The following is an 18,323-nucleotide window of genomic DNA, read 5'->3' as shown; positions in this document are numbered from 1 at the left end:
CAGAAAGGGGAAAAAAAGACCATTTCTCAAGCATGGCAGGAGAGAACCAGTACCTTGAGGTTGTCCTGACCTCCAGACACATGCCCATCCTACACACACAAGTTCTATTAGTGAAAAGTTCTACTGTCTTTTAAGAAAAACGATTAAATATGGGAAGAAAGTGAAGTTTAGCCTCTTTAAATTCTGTGTGTTAGGCCAGGCGTGGTGGCACAGGCGTAGCACTCAGGAAGGTGAGGTACGAGGGTGCTGGGTTTGAGGTCGGCCTGGGGCTACCGAGTGACTTCCAGATCAGCTTGGGTTATAGTAAAACCCTGCTGCGAGAGCTGCAGAGATGGTGTAGCGGTTAAGGTCTTTGTTTGCAAAGCCTAAGGACCCAGGTTCAGCTCCCCAGAACTCACGTAAGCCAGACACACAAGGCTGTGCCTGTGCATAAGATGGAGTACGTGTCTGGAGTTCAACTAACTGCAGTGGCTAGAGGCCCTGGTATGCCAATTCTCTCTTTCAGAAAATACAATTTTAAAAATGCCTTGAAAAACCACCAATAAATAGACAATTCTATGTGTTAAAGACTACAGGGTACAGTAATATCAATTAATAGTATTAAAACAACTTACCCTAAAATCCAGGAGGGTACATTTACCCCAGGTTGACAGAAGAGACCAATTTCCCAAATTCCTTGTAAGTCACCGTGTGACTGCAGAAAACTGGCTAACTCTGAGGCAGCACTAAGCATCGTCTTGTAGGAATGGCACACGGGAGGCCGGCCGTTGCATTCATCAAAGCACACGGCTACTCTGTCCAGATGCGCAGAGGCAGCCTGCTGCACCAGTTCCTGAAGAGTCATTTCACTGGAGTTTGTCTAAACGTCAGCGGCAAAGGATTCTACCTGTACAGAGAAGTGCCAACAGGGAAGTTTGGGAAGAACGGTGGGAGAAGAGGAAGAAACATCTCTACAGTCACTCCTGACAAAAGGGACTCTACAGGGCTGGATGCGTGACTCAGTGGCAGAACGCTTGCCCTGCATGATCCTGGGTTTGATCCTCAAAACTGCACAACAATAAACCGGAGCTGGAGAGGTGGCTCAGCAGCAAAGGGCACATGCTTGTAAATCCTGGGTTTAATTCCCCAAAACCCAAGAGGCCCTGGTGCGGTGCACCCATTCTTCCTGTCACCTTTGCTTGGAAATAAATAAATAGGTTAAAAAAAAAAGTGAACTGAAATTCCCAGAAAAAAAGCCACACATAGGTTGAAGGCTCCACTTCGATGGGAGAACTAGAGTGCTGCAGATCTAAGCCAAAGCTTCTGGGGCTAACTTGAATTCCCTAGCAGCCATTCCTTGTCCAACCCAGCATCCTGCAACTATCAGGTAAAACCAGCTTTGGAATGTATTAACTACTAGCTTCCATCAACCCAAAAAGCTAAGATTTATAACATATGAAAACCTATCACAGAATTGCCCCCATTTTGCTGTGACCTGCAAACCTAATGTTCTCACCAATGTACTTGGAAAATATTTTATGACTTTCTTATGTTCTATATGTAAAAGTTCATGTAACTGCTTCCACTTTGGAACATGCGATCTGGGACAACCTCAGTCTGTTCCTGGGCCATGTCAAATGTGGGTCAGAATAAATTATATTTTATTCCCCTTGAGGTAAGCGCCGTGTTTTTTGTCAGAGAAATAAATGAGCAAAAAGCTTTACTAAACATACCTAACAAAACCCTGAACTTGTCAAACACCTAAGGTAACTCTGCCAAGAGCAATGACATAAAAACAGGTGTGGTGCAATATACCTGTAATACAATTACACTGGTGGGTATAGTCAAAAGGATCAAAAGTTCAAGGTCATCCTCAACTAATTCAGTGAGTTTGGGGCCATCTTGAGATACCTGAGCTCCTAGCTCAATAAATAAATGAGTAACAGACTACCACTTTATGACAAATCATAATTTGCCACACATATCCTATACAATAATTGCTTTCTGCTTTTAAGTTCTAAGTTCCCAGTGACAAAATTCAGTCATCTCAGGTTTTCATTTTCAGTCATCAAATTATAAGTATATATTCTCTCCAATAAAGAACACTGCTTGCTGGCTGGGCATGGTCTAATCCCAGCACTCAGGAGGCAGAGGTAGAATTGCCATGAATTTGAAGCCACCCTGAGACTACATAGTGAATTCCAGGTCAGCCTGGGCTACAGCGAGACCCTACCTCCAAAAACCAAAAACATACTTTCCCTGTGATCATGACTCCACAGTTAATACTGATAACCCCACTGAGGACCTCGGTGGAATGGTTAGGGGAGAGGGAACACAGGAGTATAATATGACCAACATGCAATACATTCTTAAAGTTCACAATTAATTTTTTAAAAATAGAAAAAAAAAAGTTGAGCATGGTGGTACATCTTTAATCCCAGCACTCAAGAGAAGGAAGTAGGAAGATCACTGCGAGTTCAAGGCCAGCCTAAGATTAGATGGTGAATTCCAGCTTCAGCTACAGCGAGACCCTGTCTCAAAAATATACACACACACAAATCTTTTTATTTGATGCCTATACATATTTGGGACCTTTTATGAACAAAAAAAGGGGAGCCTACCCCCCAGACACAAAATGGCCTGGATATCCATGACCTCACAGTGCTTGACACTACCTACACAAAACCATCATAATAGGAGGAAAAGATGATGACATCAAAATAAAAGAGAGACTGATTGAGAGGGGCCGGGGATATGATGGAGAGTGGAGGTTCAAAGGGGAAAGGGTGGGAAGAGGGGCCATTACCATAGGATATTGTTTGTAATCATGGAAGTAGTTAATAAAAAAAAAAAAAATGGAAAAAGAAAAGGGGCGGAGCCTAGAGGAATGGCTCAGCAGTTAAAGGCACTTGCTTGCAAAGTTTGTCAGCGTGGGTCTGATTCCCATGTAATAAAGCCAGATGCACAAAGTGATGCATGCATCTGGAGTTCGTTTGCAGCAGCTGGAGGCACTATCACACCCATTCTGTCTCTCTTCTTTCTTTTTCTTCATTTATTTATTTTGAGGTAGAGTTTCACTCTAGTCCAGACTGACCTAGAATATAGTCTCAGGGTGGCCTCAAGCTCACGACGATCCTACCTCTGCCTCCCAAGTGCTGGGATCAAAGGCATGTGACATCACATTCGGCTTTCTTTTTCTTTGAGAGAAGGAGAGAGAAGAGGAAGGAGTCAGAGAGAGATTAGACACTCCTCTGGCGCATGCGCCAGTTTGTGCATCTGGCTTACGTGAGTCCTGGGAAATGGAATCTTGATCCTTTGGCTTTGCAGGCAAGTGCCTTAATGGTTAAGCCATCTCTCAAGCCCTGTCTTCTTTTTCTCTCTCTCACTCTCTTTGCTTGCAAATAAATTTTTAAAAATGTAAAAACCTTTTTTTCCCTAGTAAAGAATTTCTATAGGTATAATTAAATATTGCTAATATTCTTTTTATTTTCCTGTCTCAAAAAAGAAATAAGTGGGCTGGAGATGGCTTAGCATTAAGGCGCTTGCCTGCAAAGGCAAAGGACCACCGTTTGATTCCCCAGAACCCACATAAGCCAGATGCACAAGGTGGCACATGCACCTGGAGTTCGTTTACAGGGCTGGAGGCTTGGCACGCCCATTCTCTCACTCCTCTACTTGCCTATTTCTGTCTCTCTCAAATAAATAAATAAAAATATTTTTTTAAAAAAGAAATAAAACAAAGCCAGGCGTGATGGCATTTGGGACCTTTTATAAACAGCAAAAAAAAAAAAACAAAAAAGGGGGGGGGGTCGGCTGAAGAAATGACTTAGTGGTTAAGCGCTTGCCTGTAAAGCCTAAGGACCCCGGTTCAAGACTAGATTCCCCAGGACCCACGTTAGCCAGAAGCACAAGGGGGCGCACGCGTCTGGAGTTCGTTTGCAGTGGCTGGAAGCCCTAGCACGCCCATTCTCTCTCTCTCTCTCTCTCTCTCTGCCTCCTCCTCTCTATCACTCTCAAATAAATAAATAAAAATAAGCAAAAAAAAAAAACATTAAAAAAGGGAGGTGGGATGGTTCAGCAGTTAAAGGTATTTGCTTGCAAAGCCTGGGGTTTGATTCCCAGTACCCACGTAAAGCCAGATACACAAAGTGGTGCACGCATTACGAGTTCATTTGCTGAGGCACTAGACCCTGGCATGCCCGTCCTCAATCTCCCTCTCTCTGTTTGCAAATAAAAACATACACAGGGGGAGAAAGAGAAGCCAGGGGAACGTGGCACAGGGGCTCCGCAGGTCACAACGTCCAGTGGAGGTCACTTGCCCCCTCACCACTCCCGAGGCCGCAGGTCGGCCGCCAGCCCACTGCGTGGGTTACGGGGTGGGCCCAGCCGAATCTAATCTGGGACTTTCTGTCCCCGAATCCGCCTGCATCTTCACTCACGTCGTGCAACCACGTCTGCGGGCACCGCTCTACGGTTTCCAAGGCGGGCTCGCGTTGGCTCCCGGGAACCAGGCTCGGCGGGGCCAGGGCAGGGCAGGAGCACCGGCACCGGCACGGCCGGGCACTCCGAGAGGTCACCAGGGCAGGTTAGCTGGGCCACGCCCTCTCGCCCGCTCCCACCGGCTCCATCCCGGCCCGGCAGGCTGCAGAAGCCGAAGGCCACACTCACTCAGGGACGCCGAGGACGCTCCCCGAGCGCACCTTCTCGCGACAACGCGCCCGGGACCCGTCCCACCTGGGCCGCCGTAAAGCAGAGCGGCCGTAAAGCTGCCCCGCCCCGCCCCGCGTGTCGCCCCGGTGACGTCACGCCAGCGTCGCGGGAGGAGGTAGCGCTGGCGGTGGTCGGCAGCGTCGCCGGCTCTGGTCGCGCTTGCCGCAAACTCTAGGCAATGTCTTAATTTTTTAAATCTTTTTTTATTTATTTATTTGAGAGAGAGAGAGAAAGAGAGTGTGTCAGGGCCTCCAGCCACTGCAATGAACTGCAGATGCACGCACCGCTTTGTGCATCTGGCCTACGTGGAGCTCTGGGGAATCGACCCTGGTTCTTAAGCTTCGCAGGCAGGCATCTTAACTGCTAAGCCATCTCTCCAGCCCCCATACTTAACTTTTTTTTTGGGGGGGTGGGGTTCGAGGTAGGGTTTCACTCTAGTCCAGGCTGACCTGGAATTCACTATGCAGTCTCAGGATGGCCTCGAACTCACGGCGATCCTCCTACCTCTGCCTCCTTAGTGTTGGGACTAGAGACGTGCACCACCACGCCCCGTCCCCATACTTAACTTTTGAGCCGCGTTTCTCTCATTCACAAAGTGGAGATCATACCTACCAAAAATGAAGTGAAGAAGAGCATTTTCTGAGAACCTACTCAAGACTGAACGAAGTCCCTCTCAGAATGAAGCTGACATTTTAATTGAGACATATGCATTTTTAAAAATTTGTGCGTGGCGGCAGACAGGGTCTCTTACTGCAAAGAACCTCAAATGCACGGACTCGTTTGTGCATTTGACTTTATATGGCTGCTTGGGGAGCCGAATCCAGGGTCGGCAGGCTTGCAAGCTGGTGCCTTTTAACCGCTGCACTATCTCAACGTGAATTTTTTTTTTTTTTAAATGAGACAGCGGTCTCGCTTCAGCTGGCCTCGAACTCACAGCAGCGATTCTTCTCCTGAGTGCTGGAATTATAGGCGTGAACCATCTACTTGGCCTTCATAGTGTTTTCTTCCCCTTTTGCAATTTCCCTTAACTGGATTGTTTTTCTTCTACTCATGTCAGGCCTTCTCTTTCATGTTAGGTTTCCTAGTGTGTTTAGCCATCCTTGGTTATCTGTGCATATTTTAAAGCTGGACACTCTTATCTCACTTGGACAATTTTTTGAAAATCCTGTGTCCTCAACCCCCAAAACCCTTGTTTTACTCGCCTTAAGAACAATCAAGGGCTGGAAAGATGGCTCAGCGGTTAAAGGAGCTTATTTGCATAGCCTAACGGCCTAATTCCCCAGTACCCACATAAATCTAGATGTACAAAGTGGTCCATGCATATGGAGTTTGTTTACAAATGGCAAGAGGACATGGTACACCCATTCTCTCTCTTAAAACATTAAAAAAATCTGGGCTGAAGAGATGGCTCAGTGGTTAAGGGACTTGCCTGCAAAGCCAAACAACCCAGGTTCAATTCCCCTGTACTCATGTAAAGCCAGATGCATAGTGGCATGTGCATCTGAAGTTCATTTGCAGTGGCAGGTGGCCCTAGCACACACATGCTCTCTGCTTGCAAAAGCAGCTTTCAAAATTGGGCTGAGGAATGGGAAGGTGGTAAAAGGGTTTAATTCCTTTGTGGTAGTTTAAGTGGATATCCCCCAATAGATTCAGTTTTATTATTTATTATTCTTGGATTTCCAGATGTCTTGCTGGAGGAGGTGTCACTGTGGGCAGATCCTAGGGTCTAGCACTAAGGTGTGGGGTGGATCTGGAATTCCAGTCTAAAGATATGCAGTGCTTGAGCTCTGCCTGGGGTTCCTGGAGTGTGCTTGCCTGTGTTGGCAGTGGTTGCTTTTCTCTCTGCATGGACCTGTGAAAGAGGGAGAAAGGTAGAGAATGAGTGTGCCAGGGCCTCCAGCCACTACAAACGAAATCCAGATGCATGTGCCACCTTGTGCATCTAGCTTACATGGATACTGGGAATTGAATGTGGGTCCTTAGGCTTTGTGAGCAAGTGCCTTTCTTTCTTTAAAGATTTATTTGTCCGACAGAGATAATGTGTGCACCAGGGGCCTCTAGCTGCTGCAAACGAACTCCACATGCATGCAGTTGGGCCCTTGGGAGTCAAACCTGGGCCCTTGGGTTTTGCATCAATTGCTTTAACTGCTGAGCCTCCTCTCCAGTATCTTTCTACCCTGTTCCATTCCACTCACCCTTGCTGATGACTTGGGAATGTGAGGGCTGACAAGTCTGCAACTGGAAGCTTTTTTGTTTGTTTTCAAGGTAGAGTTTGACTCTAGCCCAGGCTGACCTGGAATTCACTACAGAATTCAGGGTGGCCCCGAACCCACAGCAATCCTACCTCTGCCTCCCAAGTGCTGAGATTAAAGGCATGCGCCACCGTCACCACGCCTGGCTAGCAGGCTGGAAGTTTATAACAGTTGAATTTGTAGTTCTACAGGCCAGCAGACTAGAGAAGCAGGACATCCAGTATGGTCTCTATATTGCAGCCTTTAGGCTCTTTTCTTCAGGAAGCCTGCTCTTACAGCCTTCATCTGACTGCAGGAGGCTTCCCCACAGGTCAATCTACCTTACTCAAAGATCTGCTGATTTCAATGTTAATCACATCTTAAAAAAAAAAAAAAAAAAGTACCTTCACAGCATTGGAAAAAGAATGGAGCATCCTAGCTCAGCCTTGCTGGTAATGGAAAATTAACCATCACACCTATCAGATCAATAAGTCAACACATCAGGGTCAAGCAAACAATTTCCCGTGACGTAAATGAAGCACATTTGGGGTCTTCTTTGTGCAATCATTTTCCATTTTGTCACAGTAAAAAAAAAAAACCTAATACCAGTAGATTATGCAAGAAATTCCAAAGCAGTTCAAGCACTGGTTCCCAAGACCCAAGAAATCCCAAATATGGAAGAAAGACTTCAAAGAGGCCTGGGGTTTCACTTCGACCTTTAAGAACAAGATTACAAAAGCCAGGTGTGGCTGCACATGCCTTTAAGATACCAGCACTTAGGGAGAGGAGGGTCACTGAGTTTGAGGCCAGGCTGAGACTAGAGTGAATTTAAGGTTAGTCTGGGCTAGAGTGAGACCCTGCCTCAAAAGAAAAAAAAAAAAAAAGAAAGAAAGAAAAAAGCACACACTCCATTATAGGAGTCTGCTGGGGTTATGTTTGAGACCAAGAGGAAGGCATTCCAGATAACACAGTAAAACTATTCCTCAAAATGAATTAATCAGAGATTTAAATGTCACTATGTGAATGTGGTGACTTTTTCCCTAAATTTTAAGGGACATGCATGCATCATTTTGATTTTGTTGCTGTTAAGAGGTGGAATGTTGGTGTCTTTATTTAAAATGCCATTTTTTCACATTGGTTTTGAGTAATTAGCACAACTGAATGAATGACTTTTCATGTGCCCTCTCTGCTGCTCCCATTCCATCATCTTCCCCATTTCCAACATCCCTGGCTTGGCACCCTTGTGACAGTGTGTGCGCCAGGCAGGGTGCAGCTGTGTGCTACCCTAAAATCCTGTGTTCTCCCTCCTGCCCTTGGCCACAGCCTCTGACGACCACTGTCTTTCTGTGGTCTCCTTGGTTGGCCTTTTCCATGCAGCTGGAAGAGAATGCTTCCTTTGACCAGTTTCCTGTGTCATTTCATAGCTCACTCATTTTTTATTTATTTATTTATTTTATTTTTTTGGTTATTCGATGTAGGGTCGCACTCTGGCCCAGGCTGACCTGGAATTCACTATATAGTCTCAGGGTGGCCTTGAACTCTCGGGCGATCCTCCTACCTCTGACTCCTGAGTGCTGGGATTAAAGGCGTGAGCCACCACGCCCACCCAGCTCACTCACTTCTCTTTGGCCCTTAACAGTGTTCCAAGTCTGGTCCATCCACTCACCTCCGTTCATTTTGATTTGAGAAGTACACCCCCAAAATTGAAAACCTAGTGTCACTCCCTGCCCAGTGTTCCCAAAGAACTTGCTCCGTAGTAGCGCTTCCACTACACGTTCTAATTATTTTACTTTCCTCCTCCTCCTGAAGCAGATGCCTTGCCTAGATCACAAGAGACGGCCTATTTAGTGCAATGCCAGCCTGCATCAAAGACACAAACTCTGACTAAGCTGGTGCCAGGGAGGAAGCCTGGATGCTGTCTTCATGGTGTTTATCAGAACATGTTAACTTCCAACCATTTTTAAAAAGCATACATGCAGGGCTGGAGGGATGGCTTAGAGGTTAAGGCGTTTGCCTGTAAAGCCAAAAGACCTTGGTTCAGTTCCCCAGGACCCACGTTAGCCAGATGCGCAATGGGGCACACACGTCTGGAGTTCGTTTGCAATGGCCGGAGGCCCTGGCGAGCGCATTCTTTCTCTCTCTCTGTCTAGTAAATAAATAAAAATAAAATTTTTTAAATTATTTATTTGAGAGCAACAGACAGAGAGAGAAAGACAGATAGTGGGAGAGAGAATGGGCGCACCAGGGCTTCCAGCCTCTGCAAATGAACTCCAGACGCGTGCACGCCCTTGTGCATCTGGCTAACGTGGGACCTGGGGAACCGAGCCTTGAACCGGGGTCCTTAGGCTTCACAGGCAAGCGCTTAACCGCCAAGCCATCTCTCCAGCCCAATAAATAAAAAATAAAATATCTTCGTAAAAGCATACATGTAAACATACTGCTGTATGAATTTGTTACCTAGAGATCAGAGGTAACAAAAAAAGGAGGCTTACTTTAGCTCACAATAGAAATCCCATGAGAACACATTTTTCACCTAGTCTTTGGTTTACAATACTAATAAATTTAAAACAGATAAACAATGCTTGAAACTGATTTAAAAAAAAGTTAATTTAATTAATACTTGAGAAATAAAGGGTCATGGTGGAGAAAGAACTAAGAAATCTGTACAATTACCAAATGATCAGTGTTATTTTCCCTTATGAAAGTACTTCAACAAAACAAAATAAAAACTATGAGGAATGCAGAAGTCAAACGCGAGATTTGGGCTTAATACCTTCCGAGTCTCCTGACCCACACAGGTCGTTCTGCCATAGGAAACACATTTACCACAAGAGGCTGATCCCACGAACGCGGTCCCCGGGCTGGGCCACAGCTCATTAGAGCCCCTGTTGCACACGCTGTAAGTCCCAACAGCATGCCATTTTGGCCTGCACCATGTCTCACGTGAGACCATCTACCAAACGCACAGGAGCAATTTCAGGTGTCAGTAGATTAGACTCCTAAATGGGTTTGGAAACTATTAATATCAAACTGTTGCAACAAGATGATAGGAGCAAACATTTTGACATGTTAAAAATCTCACATCAGCAAGAGTTCGTAGGCAAATCACCTCAATCTTGTAAACATGTTTTTTCAAAAAACTTTAATTTATTAGAGCCTAATAAAACAAAGTACGGAAAGGTGATTATTAAGTTCACTTTTAGACACAGGATTCCAATTCCAAAAAGTAGCTGTCTTCTTGGATCTTTAAGCACAATTGGCCTAGATTGTGTTTCTATTTGATCACTGAATTTCAACATGTATACATATACAAATGACTGTAAATGGTCAAGCACTCAATGTACTAAGTGTAAAATTTCCCTCTGTCATAATGTCATTGCAATGGTAAAGTAATTTCCAAAAAGCTATAAACCATTAGCTACTTAGGATCTAATGAACATGCACTATCTTAAAATTTAGGGATAAAATGATGACTAACGACCAAAATCATGACACTTTTTTTTTTTAAAACGGTATTCTTGTTTATTAATTACGATAAGTATCTCACTGCATACTGAGGCACAGAAAGATACTTTTATTTTAAGGCAGGTTAGCCCAGACTGGCCTTGAACTTGACATTCTCCGGCTTTGAAAAGGGTATCTTCTTGACCCCGTCATGACAAGAAGGGGGAGGAACACGCACATGATTAAGAAAGCCAAGGTCGAGACAAGACATGTATGGGCAAAACGAGTGTCTCGTGACACGCGGTATTTCGCGCACCTATCCTGCCAGCAGCCAGCTCCGCAGCGCGGCCTCCTGCAAACCCTCCACGCGCGGCCTCGGCGACGTCTCCTCCGTCTACATGAAGAAGTGCAAAGCGCGCACACTGGGAGAATCGCACATGTTTTACGCACAATTAGCACGGTTCAATTACAGCACTTTGGTACTCTCTTCAGAAAAATTTCAATTACAAAGGTAAACATAAGCGGGTGGTATTTTAATCTGAAACAACTGAGTGAAGAGACAATGTTTAACTACTTCTCGATCAACCTTCTTGAAGCAACCACGTCAGTGCCAAGCAGCTACCATTCCAGTTCCACGGGATATTTTCCAGTGAGACAAGCGGTGCAATGCCCAGTCTTTTCAAAGCATCCCACGCCATTGCCGTTCTCTTGAATTACATCATTTGCTTTCACTTTCTGCTTCTTAAATTTTATCTCTTCTTGTACAGATGAAACCAATCCTTCTACTGACAGATACACGACACTGTTTGCTCCTACAAGGGGAAAGAGAAAGACATAAAAAGGTCATGAACTTCCTCTAGAAGGGAAAAAAGCTTCAACAGAGAATTATTACACTCTTCTCTATGCTTTCTTATGTATTTACGTGTGTGTGTGTGTGTGTATGTGTGTGTGTGTGTGTGCGCACGCGTGCGCACACACGTACCCACCAGGACCTCTTGCTGCTGCTGAGGAACACCAGATACATCTGGCTTGTATGGGTGGCTAGGGGACTGAACCTGGGTCAGCAGGCTTTGCAAGGAAGTACCTTCAACCAATGAGCCATTTTCCCAGCCCAGATCTTCTTAAAAAAAAAAAAAAAATTAAAAAGATAGTGGGTGACATATAATGCAGAAGCAGGAGTATCTCAAGTTCGAGGCCAGCCTGGCCAACTTAGCTAGACCCAGCCTCAAAATTTGGAAGAAAGGGAGGAAGGGATGAGGGAGGCAGGTATGGGGACAGGGCACTATAGCTTGGTGGTAGCTCAGTGCTGGCCTAGCACGCGTGAGTCCCTAGACTCAATCCCCAGTTGCTAAGGGGAGGGAGAGGCAGTTATTCTGCCTCATGGTAAGCTTTTGCTTCTTCTGGGGATTTGACCTTTCAGAGGCGTTAGCTGATATAACTACAGTTCTCTGTGCGTGGAAACCACTTCTTCCTTCTCTGCCTTCACCCTGACCTTCCTTCCTCTCTAATTCAACCATGTCTATTCGTGCCTGTCACTCTCACTGTTCGGAGTGTTCAATATCTGCCTAATGTATGACAATTACTCCTAACATATCAACATATGGAATATGACTTTTAAAATATTTGAGAGAGAAAGACAGACAGAGAAAGAACGGGTGCTCCAGAGTCCTCCAGCCACCGCAAACAAACTCCAGACACACGTGCCATCTTGTGCAACTGGCTTACATGGTATAGATGCAGTTAAACTCTAAACAAGCTAGATATAGATAGATACTCATTACGAAAAGCTCTGTTTGAAGAGCAACTGTGTTGCTTCTCTCCTTGCTGACCCAATACCTGACACCAATAACCTAGGAGGGGAGTTCGTATAGACTTGTTTTAGAGGGTTAGGGTTGTCCTATAGGGGGTGGCTATGGCACAGCAGGAAGGCCCAGGTCATGGTCCTAGCAGACCTCAAGCGAAACTGATACCTGCTCAACAAAGCACTGAGGCGAACATTAGAGCTGAACTAACTGTCTCATTAACCTTGAGTTTTGTAACACAGCTTTCACCTCCGTTGCCATTAGTTGACTTTGCTTTAAAAAGTGGGTAAGGGCTGGGCTAGAGAGATGGCTTAGCGGTTAAACGCTTGCCTGTGAAGCCTAGGGACCCCGGTTCGAGGCATGATCCTCCAGGACCCACATAAGCCAGATGCACAAGGGGCCACGTGCATCTGGAGTTCATTTGCGGTGGCTGGAGGCCCTGGTGTGCCCATTCTCTCCCTCCCTCTGTGTGTCTCTCTCTCAAATAAATAAATAAATATTTTTTAAAATATAGTAAAATTTCAAAAACAGAAACAAAAGCTACAAAAAACGTAATACCTACCAAGGTATTCTGCAAGATGATCAAATTCTGGTTTGTTGGCAATAAGCTCTTCTTTTGTGGGGATGTTTATCCCCATGAAGCATGGGTATCTTATTGGTGGTGAAGCTACTCGAATGTGCACCTTAGAAAGAAATCATCTCATGTATTCACAGCAACAACAATTAAATATTCATTGAAAACATACAACAGATTTTTTGCAATATGTAACAACATGCATAATAAGGCAAACTATATAATTTATTTCATTGAGTAGGTGGCTTCTTCCGGATATCACCTATTAGTAAGGATTTCTTTCTTCAGATCTTCTAATTCCCATTCATTTACATTCATAATCCTTCCTTTTTATTTCTTTAATTTTTTTAATTTTAATTTTTCCATAATAGGTCTCACTCTAGCTCAGGTTGACATGGAATTCACTATGCAGTCTCAGGGTGGCCTTGAACTCAGTGATCCTCCTACTTCGCTGGGATTAAAGGTGTGTGCCAGCACGGCCAGCTCTTTCTTTTCTAATTATTATTATTTTTTTTTTGGAGGTAGTGTCTCACTCTAACCTAGGCTGACCTAGCACTCACTCTGTGGTCCCAGGCTGGCCTCTAACTCAAAGCAATCCTCTTACCTCAGCCTCCTGAGTGCTGGGATTACCACACCTGACTTATTTTCAATTTTTTGTTGTTACACTTGAACAATACTTTTATCTATTTTCCATTTTGCCATATTAAAAAAATATATAACCTATCAAGTCATAATAAAAGCCTTATTAATTATAATAAGTTTCTTTTTTGTCTATTGTTTTCCACCCTTGCTGTCAGGTTCATTTACATAGCTATAATTGGTATCACATTACCTTTTAAACTTCCATGTTATAGGAAAGATAATCAAATCAAACATAACTGATCAGAGATTATAATAAGATCATGAAAACATTAACATTTTTCAAGAATCATTACACTCTGACAGAGACATCAAGTAGGCACATGCTGTTAGGAAAATGGACGTAATCTACAAGATTGCAGAAAACAAAGCCTTCAGTTCATTAAAAAAAAAAAAACTCACAGTATCTGTGAAGGTCAATACAGAGAAGTACAAATAAAGCAAGGTATTCCTATCACACGTATCAAAACATGTTCTATACATCATAAAGACACACATACATGAAAGGTTTCTTAATTTCATTATACAGTCTAAGAGGATCCAGTATACATCCTCCAACTTCCTACAGTTAATGAGACAATCTCGTATGAAGTTCTTGGTAGAGCACACTTTGCCGTAACACTGCTTACCTCTTTTGCACCAGATTCTTTGAGCAATTTTATTATGGGTGAGATAGTGTTGCCTCTCACAATTGAATCGTCTATGAGGACAATTCTTTTGCCTTTGAAGTTGTCAGACAACACTCCGAACTTTTTTGCGACGCCAAGCTGCCTGAGCCTCATGTTTGGCTGAATGAAGGTTCTTCCCACGTACCGGTTTTTGCACAGCACCTCCACGTACGGAAGTCCACACTGACGGGGGAGAGAGACACACAAACAGTGAGCAGCCTGCAAATGCTGCACGCGCCTGCTTTCTTCTGTGGGCTGTGCTTCTGCAAAAACATGCATGTGAAACTTCAGAGTTGTCCTCCCCCTGGGCTGCCCGCCATCAGAGCACAATTCTCCCTTCACTACATAAAGGAGATCCCTGCTGGAAAACCAATTCACTCTGGACATTTTTCTCTTAAGCACCAGACAAAACAGAATAAAATGCTGTCAGGAAAGTATTTAATATTGCCAGAAGCAATTAATTAAAACCAGTAGGCTACAACCCTAGTACTCTAGACGCATGTGCCCCCTTGTGCATCTGACTTACGTAGGTACTGGGGAAAGGAACCTTGAACTGGGATCCTTAGGCTTCACAGGCAAGTGCTTAACCACTAAGCAATCTCTCCAGCCCCTGAACTGTGTTTTATGCTTAAAGGTATATACTTGCCAAGTGTGAAAGCAGCAAGCACAGGACAACACGCTCTCTCTGCACCTGACAACGCTCAGTACTTAGGACTTATGGGCTGGAGACGTGCTCAGTAGAATGCCTAGCTTGAGATTTAAAGACAAAAGGAGCTGCACTTATACCACCAACATATGATTTTAACAAGAAGAAAAGGCTTCGTATCTTTAATATTTTGCTTATTTGCAAGCAGAGAGAGATGGAGGGACAGAATGGGCACACCAGGGCCTTTAGCCACTATAAACAAACTCCAGATACATGCGTAACTCTGCATCTGGCTTTATGTGGGTACTGGAAAATCGAACCTGGGTCATTAGACTTTGCAGGCAGGAGCCTTGACCGCTGATCTATCTATCTACCCCCAGGCTTGGTATTTGAAAGAGACACACTGAGCTTTTGTTTGTTTTTCAAGGTAGGGTCTCACTCGAGCCCAGGCTGACCTTGAACCCATGGCGATTCTCCTACCTATGCCTTCCGAATGCTGGGATTAAAGGCGTATACCACCACCACACCTAGAATATTGGACTTTAGAACCACTAGAAAGTCCATTTTGTCTCTTTGGACCTTTGTGCTATTTATAGGCAACTTCACTAAAAAGAGAAGTTGGAAATTATAAGCAAATAAAACAACAAACTTAGTTACTTTATTGCGTAATTAACTAGTTAGGAGTTGGGAAAGTTTAAGAAATTTTAAATTTTCTCCTTTGCTGGGTGTGGTGGTGGCTCAAGCCTTTAATCCCAGCACTCGGGAGGCAGAGGTAGGAGGGTTGCCATGAGTTCAAGGCCACCCTGAGACTCCATAGTGAATTCCAGGTCAGCCTGGGCTAGAGTGAAACCCTACCTTAAAAAACCACAATAAGTAAATAAATTTTCTCCCCGAATTTTTTTTTTTGTTGTTGTTGTTTTTGTTTTTCGAGGTAGGGTCTCACTCTAGCCCAGGCTCCTGACCTGGAATTCACTATGGAGTCTCAGGGTGGCCTTGAACTCAATAATCCTTTTACCTCTACCTCCCGAATGCTGGGATTAAAGGCGTGCACCACCATGCCCGGCTTCCCTCAGTCTATTTTATGTTACTATTTGTTTGTTTGTTTGTTTTCAAGGTAGTGTCTTGCTCTAGCCCAGACTAACCTGGAATTCACTATGTAATCTCAGGGTGGCTTAGAACTCAAGGTATCCTCCTACCTCTGAGTGCTGGGATCAGCCGGCTATTGTATGGTATTTTAAAATGTTCGGTACAACACAACAAATATTTACAGGAGATCAAAAACTATACAAGAACATTTATAATAAATTTGGTAGATCTCAGTTGCTAAGTCTTACATAAGAAAGATGTTTTATTAGATTAGTAGTATAAGACAATATGATCACGGTGTAACGTCTATAATGTATGGAGATTGTCAAGAAAAAGTTAATTAAGAGGCCCTGTCTAGAAAAAAAAAAAAGGTAATTATAAAGAAAAAGATTGGGGGACTGAAGAGATGGCTTGTTGGTTAGGCATCTGCCTGCAAAGCCAAAGGATCCCAGTTCGATTCTCCAGGGCCCATATAAGCCACTTGCACAAGGGGACACCTGCGCCTGGAGTTCATTTGCAGTGGCTAGAGGCCCTGGCACTTGCTTTCTCTCTCTCTCTCTCTCTGCCTCTTTCTCTCAAAAATATTTTTTTAAAAAGAGATTTAAAGAAAAAGATGGGTTGCAGAGATGGCTCAAGGTTAAGGTTTCTGCATAAAGCTAGATGCACAAAGTGGTGCATGTATCTACAGTTTGTCTGCAGTGGCTAGAAGCCCTGGCAAGCCCATTCATATTCATTACCCGACCCCCTCTCCCCTCCCCTGCTTTCAAATAAAGAAAAAAACTTTTTTAGAAAGTTTGACATTTGCAGCAAAGTACATGGAGTGGGAGACCATTATGCTAAGTGAAACAAGCCAGAATGAAAATGGCAAAATACCTCATGTTTTCTCTCATTTGTAGAGTCCATATTTAAATGTGTGTGTGTGTTTAAATCATGAAAGTAGAAAGACCAGGAGAGGAAAGGTCATAAAGGGGAGATGAGCAGAACAAAGTACAATTATATACATATGCAAATGCTGTCATGAAACTCATTTCTTTGTAAGCTAAATTAATTAAAATCAATAAATAAGCCTTGTATGGTGGCCTATGCCTTTAGTCCCAACACTTACGGCTGCTGAGGTGGCAGTGATGTTGGTGGGTTCAAAGCCTGCCTGGGCTACAGAATAAGTTCCAGGTCAGCCTGCCTCAAAATAAAAAAGGAAAACAAAACAAAAATACAAGGCTGAGATCCTAGTCTTTGTGTGAAGTTTCTGTGGTCTGTACTAAGAGCACCATTACCACTGAATGAAAGAAAAGGCTAGAAAGTTTTGCAAAGAACCATTAGACCTCTAACCTTCCCTTCTCTCTACAAAATGCTGTCCCCTGGATAGGCAATTCTTTTTTTTTTTTTTTTGGTTTTCAAGGTAGGGAGGTAGTGTCGCACTCGAGCCCATGGTAACCTGGAATTTACTATGTAGTCTCAGACTGGCCTTGAACTCAGATCTTCCCACCTCTGCCTCCCAAGTGCTGGGATTAAAGGTGCGTACCACCATGTCCAACATTTCATTGAATGTTCATGAAGAGAAAAGAGGCTGGAGAGATGGCTCAGCAGTTAAGGTGTTTGCCAGGTAAGCCAAAGGCGCAGGGGCGCATGTGTCTGGAGGCCCTGGTGTGCTGCCCCCTCCCCCAGCCTCTTCCTCTCTCTCTCTCTCAAATAAACAATTAATATATAATGAAGAGAAAGTACCTTTCCTGCATAACCAAGAGCAGCAGGGGTGGCAGATTCGGGAACAGTGCTGACCAAATCAGCGTCCACAGGGGCTTCTCTGGCCAGCTGCTGACCACAGCGGTATCTTACTGTATAAACCATTTGCTCTAGTGCATTTGGAAAAGAAAACCATTTTTACTCAACATAATCTTCCTATTCTAAAAAGCAAGTGCTAGAATTCTACACATTAGCTAGAAAAGGGAAAGTAATGCACATAGAAACAATAAAGTTGAAAAACACAAACTGGAAAATTTCAACTGTGTGGTATTTTAAGCGATGACATTAGTATATATTTGAAAATCACATTTCTTACTCCTAAAAGAAAAACAAAATCTAACAGTTGAAAAGAAGGGAAGACCTTGAGATTTTTGTGTATACAACGTGTACATACACACACACACACACACACACGCATGCACACACAGGTATGTGTCTTTCAAGAGCCAGATAAGCCTATGGACCAAAACTACCATGTTTCAGTGAGATAAATGAAAGATTTACCTGAATAGCTCAAGAAAAGAAATTGGCTTACCTTCAAACATGCTATCTGGTCTTGCAAAATAAACATATTCAAAGATACAAAAAGCCATTGGGTTTCCATCAGACCTGGGTATTATATCAAGTGTTCGGACACTATGCCTGGATATCTCCACAATCTCCCCAGGCAAGACTTCCCGGTAATACCTTGGAAAACAAGTTGGAAATTAATGTTAAAGATAGAAGACTTTTTATGAAACCTCAAACTTTGTACAAAGAATATACACCAATTTAAAAAAATAGCCAAGAGGGGGGGAAAAAAGA

At 43.8% G+C, this 18,323-nt stretch overlaps 2 protein-coding genes across 2 annotated transcripts in view; both read right to left on the bottom strand.

Moving 5' to 3' along the window:
• Aasdh (aminoadipate-semialdehyde dehydrogenase) overlaps positions 1 to 4,618 on the bottom strand; it is a 30,262-nt gene extending 25,644 nt beyond the window's left edge. The window contains exons 1-2 of the mRNA XM_045130261.1: positions 4,222 to 4,618; positions 615 to 886 (exon numbers count right to left, since the gene is read on the bottom strand). Coding sequence (XP_044986196.1) covers positions 615 to 844 — 230 coding nt within the window. The 5' untranslated portion in view covers positions 845 to 886; positions 4,222 to 4,618. The remainder of the gene's footprint in view (positions 1 to 614; positions 887 to 4,221) is intronic.
• Positions 4,619 to 9,509: 4,891 nt separating this feature from the next.
• Positions 9,510 to 18,323, bottom strand: part of Ppat (phosphoribosyl pyrophosphate amidotransferase) — a 31,842-nt gene continuing 23,028 nt past the window's right edge. The window contains exons 7-11 of the mRNA XM_004665385.2: positions 18,055 to 18,206; positions 17,502 to 17,629; positions 14,009 to 14,230; positions 12,729 to 12,849; positions 9,510 to 11,176 (exon numbers count right to left, since the gene is read on the bottom strand). Of these exons, the coding sequence (XP_004665442.1) occupies positions 10,983 to 11,176; positions 12,729 to 12,849; positions 14,009 to 14,230; positions 17,502 to 17,629; positions 18,055 to 18,206 (817 nt within the window). The 3' untranslated portion in view covers positions 9,510 to 10,982. The remainder of the gene's footprint in view (positions 11,177 to 12,728; positions 12,850 to 14,008; positions 14,231 to 17,501; positions 17,630 to 18,054; positions 18,207 to 18,323) is intronic.

The sequence above is a fragment of the Jaculus jaculus genome, chromosome 11 (genome assembly GCF_020740685.1).
Source record: "Jaculus jaculus isolate mJacJac1 chromosome 11, mJacJac1.mat.Y.cur, whole genome shotgun sequence".
NCBI classification, from domain to species: domain Eukaryota; kingdom Metazoa; phylum Chordata; class Mammalia; order Rodentia; family Dipodidae; genus Jaculus; species Jaculus jaculus.
This window is presented reverse-complemented; position numbering and strand designations above follow the sequence as displayed.